Source organism: Lutra lutra, chromosome 13 (assembly GCF_902655055.1).
Source record: "Lutra lutra chromosome 13, mLutLut1.2, whole genome shotgun sequence".
Taxonomy (NCBI): domain Eukaryota; kingdom Metazoa; phylum Chordata; class Mammalia; order Carnivora; family Mustelidae; genus Lutra; species Lutra lutra.
In genome coordinates, this window is record NC_062290.1 from 88,699,823 (window position 1) to 88,709,772 (window position 9,950).

Genomic DNA, 9,950 nt, shown 5'->3' on the forward strand with positions numbered 1-9,950 from the left:
GCCTCCCCGCTTGGTCACGGCCCTCCAGACCTCACGCTAGAGATGCTGCTCCTCTGTCCAAATGCACCACAGCCGACGGCCCGGAGCCCACAGGCTCCTGATGTCCATGGGGGTCCAGCAGCTGCCACCCCGGCATGCCCTTGGCTGGGGGGCCGTACAGCAGGCGTTGTCCTGGAGGCTGGAGGTCTGAGACCAAGGTGTAGACAGGGCCTTGCTCCCCAAAACTTCTAGGGGAGGCCCGTTCCGGTCTTCCAGCTTCTCACCGGCGCGCTTTGTCTTGTGGCCACGTAACCACAGCCTCTGCCCTTCACGGCTCTCCCCTCCGCATCTATCTGCCCGTGGCTCTCCCTCCGGGCCACTGCGTCCGGAATTCCCGCTCAGAAGAACCCAGTTCATCCCGGACTGGGCCCTGCCCCAGTGGCTTCTGAGAGTCTTCAGTTGGTTTTGTCTGCGTCTTCCACATCCCTAGGTGCCAGGGGTCAGGACATCGTTCTTTCTGGGGGAAGCATCTCCGCCTCTGCCTTCAGTACGCTGTGTGACAGCCCGACAGGTTGCAGTGGCTTGTTCCCTGAGGGGGGTCCCTCACCAGCACCAAGGTGCGGCAGCAGGCCGAGAGAGCCGCCATTATGTCACCAACGGCTGGCACGACTCTGTGTCCCCTGACCCCCCACACCTCCCTTCCTCCAGCGGCCCTGCCCTGTGTCCATGGGTAGCTCTCAGAATGGCAGAGACCGAAGCTTCCAGTTTTAGCTTCAGATGTTACATGACCTTAGCCGTGCTATGTTCCGTTGGTCCGACTGGTCGTAAGCAGCCCAGAGCAATGGGCTAGTTGAACGGCCTCCTCTCTTGCTGGGGGGACCCCCACCCCATAAAGCCCCACTTTATGGTCAGATGTTCCCAGATGTGGGCCACCGGCCGTGGAGGCAGAAGTTGCCTTCCCTAGAGTCTGGGTGGTCCCTGAGCCGCATTCTCAGAGTGGCTGTCCTGGTTGGCTGGTCCGGGTGCTTCCGGTGGCTTAGAGGGAGGGATTTCCTGTCCCCAGGAAGCCCGCATAGAGCCATCGTCTCCAGTTTTTCAGGCCTACCGAGGACGGGGACACTTGGAAGGTCCCTTAGAAGCTGTATTCAGGGAAGACGTCTGTTGGGTTCTGTCTTAAGCTCCACGGGGTTGTTTCCTATGTGGCCTTCCAGAGGGGACAGAGGGACACTGTAGTGGTTGCTCAGCAAGAGCTTAACCCCTTCGGAAGGGCCTTCCTGGATGTCCCTGCTCCAGCTGAGCTCACCGCCAGTTACCCTTGCTGCCTCCGGGTTTTGCCACCCTTGTGATTACCCACTGACGTCAGTCCCCAGCTGGACTGGGCTGCCCCAGAGGGCAGGCGCCTTCCAGCTCTGGTTCCCTCTGACCCGCAGCCGGGCCCGCCCACCAGCCCGTGCCCAGCTCTCAGCCACCGGCCTTTCTGCTTCCACTGCAGGGCTTGTTGAAGAAACACGAAGCTTTTGAGACAGACTTCACGGTGCACAAGGACCGTGTGAATGACGTCTGCAGCAACGGACAGGACCTCATCAAGAAGGTGAGCTGGGGAGACGCTCACTTCCCACACCCGACACCCCCATGCCGGGGCCGGGGCCCCACAACGCCCATCTGCCCGGAATATCCACCCCGGAAAGGTTTGCATGGAGACCGGGAGCAATCCCACTGCCGTATTTCATCACAAAAGAAAGTCTGCGATTGGGTGGACGTTTTCCCCCTTTCCGAAGCCAGTCAGTGACGTTACTGTGGGGCACGTACGTTCTGTGCGCGACGAACTAAGCAAAGAAGCCTCCCTTCAGCCGCCCGGGCCCCCCACAGGGCTCTTCCCTTAGTTCGCTTCTCTGGTAGCACAGGCTCTCGACAGAACTGGTTGGAGATGCAGGAAGCATCACGAGAGCCTACCCAGGACAGAGCCCGTTCCTCGACGTTCGTTGCTCTACAAAGCCTGGCTGCTGTCCACGCTGGCTTAGAAATGAGTGTGTTTAAGTCACAAGACTTGGGTGTCACTCAAACAGCCCCCAAGCGAGAGAGCAGATGGGAGGGGTCCTGGGGCTTTCTCCCCGGCGCTGAAGTCCGGTCCGTGGCGCATTGGAATTCCAGGTCCCCAGTTAGTCACCACCGATCACTTAGGTGCGGTGACAGGTGTTTGGTACCGGAAGACAAGAACTTTTCACAACTATAATCTCCTGTTGCAAATGTAACTAGTAGAGAAGATTTCTCGTCCCGGCATTTGCTGCGGTCAGCATGGAGATTCGGTTCATAGGTAACAGCATGTTCAAATCCATGTTTGGATTTGAGCTTTTTTTTTCTTTACCCTTATGGGCAAATGAGCTACCATGAAGCTCATGTCCGGTCCAGACCGTGTACAGAGGGAGGAGGTCTGTGTCCGACCGTCACCCACACTCAGCCCTGCGTCTCCGTCTCTGCTCTTTCCGCCTGTGCGGGGACCAGCCTGTGACTGTCTGCGGCCAGCAAAGGAGCCCGGTGCTGTCCACAGCAGTCTGTTTCCTCCTCGAGTTTCTCTCTAAATTTTATGCTGACTTGTGTGTGTTCTCAGACTCAGTTATTCCAAAACCAAATCTGAGTGTTTGGGGGCTAAGAATTTCCAGTGTCTGCTTCCTCTGAGCCATTGTGTTTGTTGCTTGTGTTAGGAGCCGCTGTTTGGATGTCTCCCATTTTATGTCTAAGTATTTGCTCTTTTACTAATTTTTGTTACCAGACACACTAATGAGTACGTCACTGTGATGTTTCAGCTCAGTCCTCGTTTCTTCAGGACTCGTTCTTATCGGTGAAATTGCCAGCAGTCATCCTCTCAAGGCTTTTACTCATGTTGCCTTTAGAAAAGCTTTAACCTGTTCTCCCCTGGCGGCTGGTGCTGGGCCGGAGGTGCAGGGCCCGCCTTGCAGCCCTGGAGGACCTGCCATGGCAGGGAGGCCGTGGATCACCCAGCCAAGGCAGGGCGTGAGGCTGACCAGAGTGTGCCTTCTCTTTATGGCCTAGAACAATCACCACGAGGAGAACATCTCTTCAAAGATGAAGGGCTTGAATGGGAAGGTGTCAGACTTGGAGAAAGCTGCCGCCCAGAGGAAGGCCAAGCTTGAGGAGAACTCGGCCTTCCTTCAGTTCAACTGGAAGGCAGACGTGGTAGAGTCCTGGATCGGTGAGCACTGTCCCGCCCGGCCCACTCCCAGTCTCTTCTCCACGCCCGGCCAGGAAGATTGTTCCAGAGCTGTAGCTCATTTATTATCTAAGCAGCTGGTCTTCTCCAGAGAAGAAATGATCTAATGCGGGCATTTCAGTCATGTCCGACGGCCGAGAGTGGGGGACCCCGTGGTGCCCGGCACTGGGCCAGCACCAGGGTTAACAAAACAAGAATCTTTAAACCCTGGGAGAAGCAGTAAGCGTCACAGCTAAGCAAGATGGCGCAGCAATGGGTCCCCAGCTCCTCTGTCCCCTCGCTGTCCGGGCACAGTCCGGTCCTGAGCGCGGGGCAGCTAGGCTCGGATTTCAGGACCCCTGTGACCCTAGGGATTGCTGTCACATAAGTGGCAGTGGAAACACATCCAGGATGAGCTGGAAGGATCTCTCCCTACAGCTGGCCAGTGGGGCCCGGGCTGCGAGGAGGAAGGGGCAGCCAGCGTGGGGTTAGGAATCCTGGAATTTAACCATCAACAGGGTGATAGGTGTGCCTTGGTTTGCTTTTCTCCCTTTGTAATTCACTGTACCAAGAAGGCTGGCCTGTTTCCCATGCTTGGTTTCCTAGGTGAAAAGGAGAACAGCCTGAAGACAGATGATTATGGCCGAGACCTGTCTTCCGTTCAGACTCTCCTCACCAAACAGGTCAGTCGTAGTCCCTGTCGACAAGACTGGGATGTTTGCGGTTAGCGCTTCCTGGTGCATGAGTGGTGGTCGGCGTCTTCCATTGAGAAAGGCCCTAAGGACCCGGCGGGGAGCAAGATCATTCTGGTTCTCGGGGAGCTTTCGGACAAGGCTTCGGTGCTAGAGCCGCACGGCACTCCCGGGGTGCAGAGCGGTGGGATGTGCTGGGGACTTAACCCCCAGAACGGTCTGACTCGCTTTGCCGCGAGCCAGGGTTGATGGGGAAGGTCTTGCCCGAGGAGAGGCGTCTCAGCTCGCTCACGAAGGGCAGACCACAGCTGTCGGGGGGAGGCAGCAGTTCATTCTGGGGAGAGACTGTGGGGAGAGCATGGCACACTTAGGGGACCCTGAACCTCAGTCTGCCCAGGGGGCAGGAGGATCTCAGGACAAGGTGGGGACTCGGGGCTGACCATGTGGCCTGGGCGGCTGGCTGAGCAGACTGGTGCCATCGAGCTGAGCCACTGCGGAAGGGTGGCTTCTAGCATCCCAGGCGACCCTGCAGATCGGGCCCACCGCTCTTTGTTCCAGGAAACGTTTGACGCTGGCCTGCAGGCCTTCCAGCAGGAGGGTATCGCCAACATCACCGCGCTCAAAGACCAGCTGCTGGCTGCCAAACACATTCAGTCAAAGGCCATCGAGGCCCGGCACGCTGCCCTCATGAAGCGATGGAGCCAGCTTCTGGCCAACTCGGCCACCCGGAAGAAGAAGTTGCTGGAGGCACAGAGTCACTTCCGCAAGGTAGGAGTGGGCCCCTGCAGAGCTCTCCCAGCCGGGCAGTGGGGACATCTGCCCCCGGCGGGGAGTCCGCCAGAACCCAGCAGAGGGCCCTTTGCCTCCGAAGTACCCGAGACAGACTGAGGGGAAAGGGTAGCGAGGGAAAAGTCAGAGGCCTTTTGAGACATGGAAGTGGGGCACCCCGGCTTGCCCTGGCCGCCCCCAGAACAACCACTGCCTTCCTATCCTGCCTCCTGGCGCGTGCGGCCCCGGGGGTCCTGACGCGAGCTGCTCCGCTTCCAGGTGGAAGACCTCTTCCTGACGTTCGCCAAAAAGGCCTCTGCCTTCAACAGCTGGTTTGAAAATGCCGAAGAGGATCTGACCGATCCCGTGCGTTGCAACTCCCTGGAGGAGATCAGAGCTTTGCGCGAGGCCCACGACGCCTTCCGCTCGTCCCTCAGCTCTGCCCAGGCCGACTTCAGCCAGCTGGCCGAGCTGGACCGCCAGATCAAGAGCTTCCGTGTGGCCTCCAACCCCTACACCTGGTTCACCATGGAGGCCCTAGAGGAGACGTGGAGGAACCTGCAGAAGATCATCAAGGTGCCCACCGCCCCCGCCCGGGGCCACCAGCCAGCAGCCCCCGCCGCCAGGCTGTCAATCAGCCACTTCCCCTTACCTCTTGCCAGAGTTCTTGGGGGGCCAGTTGTGAGCGGCGGGGAATGGAGGGCTCAGCGTTCCCCAAGTGTCTCCCAGGCTCCTCCTTTGGGTTGATGTCAACATCTGGTTCTCCCTGCCCCACAAAACCGTGATTTCTGGTCACGTTCAGCGTCCAGAAACTGAAATCATTAGGCCACTCGTCCACCCCGAGGGCAGACCAGCAGGAAGGACAGGCTCTGGTGACACGGCCTCTCCTCCCTCTGGGCCCTAGGAACGGGAGCTGGAACTGCAGAAGGAGCAGCGCCGGCAGGAGGAGAATGACAAGCTGCGCCAGGAGTTCGCCCAGCACGCCAACGCGTTCCACCAGTGGATCCAGGAGACCAGGTGCCCCCCCCACCCCCGGTGCACAGGCCCCCAGCGCTCTGCTCCTGGGCCCCCGGCTCTAGTGGGAGGGGAGCTCTGGGAAACCGGAAGGCGGCTCGCAGTAAGGAAGGACAGTTAGGGGCGCACCCTGGTCTGGCTCGAACCGGAGGGGCGGGCAGAGTCTCGAAGGTACTTTTTCTGAAGGTCAGGTTGCTAGGTGTCCTGGATTGGGTGGAACCCTGCGTGGCCAGTGGTCAGTCCTAGGCAGCACCGCGGTGATACACAGAACAGAATCGAATGCAACGTGGGTACTGATGTTCTCGGTTTTGTTTTTCTTTTCTTTGCTGTGTCTCTCTCTGTCCCCCACCTCCCGACCGCTGCTGTCCGGACGCCACTTTGTCTTGCGGCTGCTTGGATCCCATCTGCACAGAACGTATCTCCTCGATGGGTTAATATTGTCTTCTTGTTTCTCCGGGCTCGTGGTGTGGTGGTGTCTCGTGTGCTTGTCCCCCTGCCCTCTGTCCCCCCATGGCCTGGCTTGCAGAGGATCCCAGGATGGGCCTTTCTGCCCCAGGAGGGCTGCACTTCCCCCATCCCACCCTTGCCCCACCCCCGTCCCCGTCACCCTACAAGGAGTTTGTGCCTTGCCCCACACTGTCCTGACGGCCTGCGGTCTGGGGAGGGGAGCCACTCGCACCTTCCTGTTCAGATTCCAGGGGTTCTCAGGGAACGTGACCAAGCCAGAGGGCCAGAGCTGGAGTCCAAAGCCTCTGAGAAACCCCATGCTTGTTTAACCATTGGGATTTCACTGGCCTTCTCTTCTGCTTCTCCCCGTGTGTCCGGTGGGAACATACTTAGCTTCCTAGGAGGTCATGGTCATGCATGGAGGAGGAGATTCAGCGGGTGCAGTGAGTCCCCAGCTGTGTACTGACCCCTCCCCCAGGGCCCCACCCCCCAGTGTTCCCAGGGGAAGGGGAAGAGCATTGTTGCCCCTAATAGAAGGCAAAAGTGCCCGGGGTTTCGTGCGATGGAGAGATGAGGCTCGGGAGGAGCCCCCCCGGGAGGAGCAGGGCGGCCCTGCCCAGTCCAGTCCTGGGAGTGGCCTCTCCTCTAGACTTTGGCCTCTGCCAGGCCCACGTAAAGCCAGGGTAGCGCGGGGGCCAGGGGTTGGGGGGCGGACCTCAGCAGCTGGGTAGCTGGGGCAGCTCAGCAGGGCACCAGGAGAAAGAGGTGCACGTTGACGCTACCACCTGTGCTGAAGGGGGGGTGGGATTTAGGGGTCACAGTTTCTAGCTTGAGTTCATTAGCCCCCTGGCCTCCACTCCCCTCCCCAGCCCTGTGGCTGTGTCTGCCAAGCTGGTCCTGTCTCCGTGGGTGCCATGCTCCCCTTCCCATGTGGCTCCTCCCTAGCCCTGTCCCGTCTTGCTTGGTCCCAGTGTGAGCTGCCCCAAGGCCGCCTGTCCTCCCTGCGGCCGGTGGCCCAGCCCCACCAGGTCCCTGCCTGGGCGCCAGGTTGCCCCGCCTGTGCACTGCCAGCTTGGGCCTTGTGGCGCGTGTCTGTCTCGGTCTGCTCTTGCCTGCCCGTGCCTTCGGTGTATTCATTTGGTTTCTTTTCTTTGACTAGCATAGCGTATCGTCGGGTCATTCGTGTCTATCAGTATGAAGTTGGGGATGATCTGTCTGGAAGGTTTTTCTCCTCTTATTTCTCTTCTTCCCTCACTGTGGTTTTACCAATGCACTCTTGACTTCCCCAGGCGGCTCCGCTTTCTGACTAACCCACCGCCCTCGGCCGCTTGGGAAGGAGGGATCTGTCCTCCTCCCACTGCACCGGCACCCAGCCTCCTGCCCCCGGGGCCGGGGGGTGTTGCTTTTCCCTGGGGGACATGGCGTGACTGTGAGTCTGAACTGCTGGGGTAGGAGGAAGCCTGGTGCCTTGCCTTGCTCGAGCACTTTGAACTTGGGGAAATTTCAGAGCTAACCCGGGCTCGCTGGGTGTTGAAAGGGTAGGTTGGGGCACACGTGGGTGCAGGGGAGGCTGGGCTAAAATCCCACCACGGACCCGCACAGTGTGACTCATCCCTGCACGTAACCCCAACTCGTTTGTTGTCTTCGTTCGCTGGTGGCCTTCTGTGACCTCACACTGTATAGCGTCGGGAAGATGGAAGCTCCCTGGGGCACCCTGTTCTTGAAACTTGGCCCTGGGAGCCTCTGGCCCAGACAGTCTCATGGAGCCTGAATCTGGGGCTTAATCACAGCCACCTCCCTCCTTTGGGCAGAATAAGAATCGCTTTCAAAACCCAAATCTGGTCATGATCTCTCAGCATCCCAGCTTCGTGTCTGAGGGGGCACCTGACTGCATCTCTTCCATGGCTGTCACGCCCCAGAATGTGGCTCCCCTCCTCAGGAACCTGCAGGAGACTTCCAGGGATTTCTGGGGGGGCGGCGCTCTATTTGTCAGCCCCTCCCTGCTAAGGTCTCCCCAGGGGTGTACAGAGCAGCCTTCTCCCCAGTGGCTGCGGCGGGGGCATGCTGTCAGGCCCGTGGGCCCTCTGACGTCCCACAGAGCAACTTCAGCTCGGTTCCTCAGGTACCCCCTTGAGGGCTGAGGGCCTAGTTTGAGTGAGGGACCAGGTCCTAGCCTGATTGGGCCGGAGGAGCCACACGAGAAAGGGTCCTAGCCTGGGAGCAGGCTGGGTGGGGCTCGCCCCTGGCCCCCCAGTTGGCCTGGGGCAGGTGGCACCCCACCTGGGGTGGCAGCATCATGTCTCTGAAGCAGGAGAAAGACTGCCTCCCCTCCCCGGCTCCCAGGGCCACTTAGGAAAGGATGACCAATAGCAGATAGGTTTCATTTCCTTGAAAAAGATTTAAAAAAAAAAAGTTCCAAAACAGCAGGCACTGTAACCTGGGGATAGTTAGGTTTGAACTCACAATCCGGCCCTCCCGCCTCACTGTGCTTCTGTGTTCAGGTCCTGCATGGTGGAAGAATCTGGGACTCTGGAATCCCAGCTCGAAGCTACCAAAGTAAGTACCCCCTTTGTTTAAAGTCCGGCAGGAAGGAGGCTAGGTGGGTGCGCTTTCTCTCTTTGCATAAAGCAGCGCAGAACCCCATCGTTTAGAGAAAGTCCTTTGCTTCTGACAGTTGCCACGTGGTGTTTTACCCGAAAAGAAAGAGGGCCGTTTGGTTCTTAGTGTAGTTTCCTCTGCAGTCTGCCCCTGCTTGTCCCTCCGTGGACCACGGCTGCTGAATTTCCTCTTGTACCGCCCCACACCACCCCATGCAGCCCCGCAGACCTTGGGCTGGAAGCACTCTTGAATAGGCTCTTAAGCCCGGTGACTGAGGTGAGAGCCCCTGTCACCTACACCCTCCCTCCCCTGCCCGTAGCGCAAGCACCAGGAGATTCGAGCCATGAGGAGTCAGCTCAAGAAGATTGAGGACCTCGGGGCAGCCATGGAGGAGGCCCTGATCCTGGACAACAAGTACACGGAGCACAGCACCGTGGGCCTGGCCCAGCAGTGGGACCAACTTGACCAGCTGGGCATGCGCATGCAGCACAACCTGGAGCAGCAGATCCAGGCCAGGTACGCGCCCCCAGGCCCACCCACCCCCAGCGTCCAGCACTCACTCCGCTGGGATCCAACAGACTTTGCCACCTGCTCACTCCGTCCTGTTCTTCTAGGAACACAACCGGAGTGACCGAGGAGGCCCTCAAAGAATTCAGCATGATGTTTAAGTGAGTATGGCCTCCCTGGGGGTGGGGTGGCAGGCTCGGCCCTGGGGCCCATGCTGAGCAGCCCTCTGTCCGGCAGACACTTCGACAAGGACAAGTCGGGCAGGCTGAACCACCAGGAGTTCAAGTCCTGCCTGCGCTCCCTGGGTTATGACCTGCCCATGGTGGAGGAAGGGGAGCCTGACCCCGAGTTCGAGGCAATCCTAGACACCGTGGATCCAAACAGGTGAGCTGGAGGGAAGGTAGCAGAGGTGGCTGTGCCTGTGGCTCTTCCTGGCTCACTGCATTTGCCCCTCTCCAGGGACGGCCACGTCTCCCTGCAAGAGTACATGGCCTTCATGATCAGCCGTGAAACCGAGAATGTCAAATCCAGCGAGGAGATCGAGAGCGCCTTCCGGGCCCTGAGCTCCGAGGGGAAGCCCTATGTGACCAAGGAGGAGCTGTACCAGGTCTGGGGCTCTGCTTCCCTGCCCCGGGGGTGGAGGTTTCCTCTGAGAGTAAAGCCCAAGGTTGCCCCCAGGCCAGAACCATCTAAATTAACAGACCTCCCTGTGGAGCACAGGCCTTTCATCCCTCTTC

At 59.3% G+C, this 9,950-nt stretch overlaps 1 protein-coding gene across 17 annotated transcripts in view; it reads left to right on the forward strand.

Moving 5' to 3' along the window:
- The window catches only part of SPTAN1 (spectrin alpha, non-erythrocytic 1), a 61,508-nt gene that overhangs the window by 50,943 nt on the left and 615 nt on the right, over positions 1 to 9,950 (forward strand). For 9 of the 17 annotated variants that reach the window (XM_047701282.1, XM_047701278.1, XM_047701283.1 and 6 more), the window contains 13 exons: positions 1,472 to 1,570; positions 3,031 to 3,190; positions 3,794 to 3,870; positions 4,438 to 4,647; positions 4,927 to 5,223; positions 5,552 to 5,664; positions 6,074 to 6,091; positions 7,268 to 7,330; positions 8,610 to 8,664; positions 9,026 to 9,222; positions 9,321 to 9,374; positions 9,451 to 9,597; positions 9,673 to 9,820. In XM_047701282.1, the coding sequence (XP_047557238.1) occupies positions 1,472 to 1,570; positions 3,031 to 3,190; positions 3,794 to 3,870; positions 4,438 to 4,647; positions 4,927 to 5,223; positions 5,552 to 5,664; positions 6,074 to 6,091; positions 7,268 to 7,330; positions 8,610 to 8,664; positions 9,026 to 9,222; positions 9,321 to 9,374; positions 9,451 to 9,597; positions 9,673 to 9,820 (1,638 nt within the window). The remainder of the gene's footprint in view (positions 1 to 1,471; positions 1,571 to 3,030; positions 3,191 to 3,793; positions 3,871 to 4,437; positions 4,648 to 4,926; positions 5,224 to 5,551; positions 5,665 to 6,073; positions 6,092 to 7,267; positions 7,331 to 8,609; positions 8,665 to 9,025; positions 9,223 to 9,320; positions 9,375 to 9,450; positions 9,598 to 9,672; positions 9,821 to 9,950) is intronic. The other 8 variants (XM_047701289.1, XM_047701291.1, XM_047701290.1 and 5 more) reach the window with 2 other exon arrangements.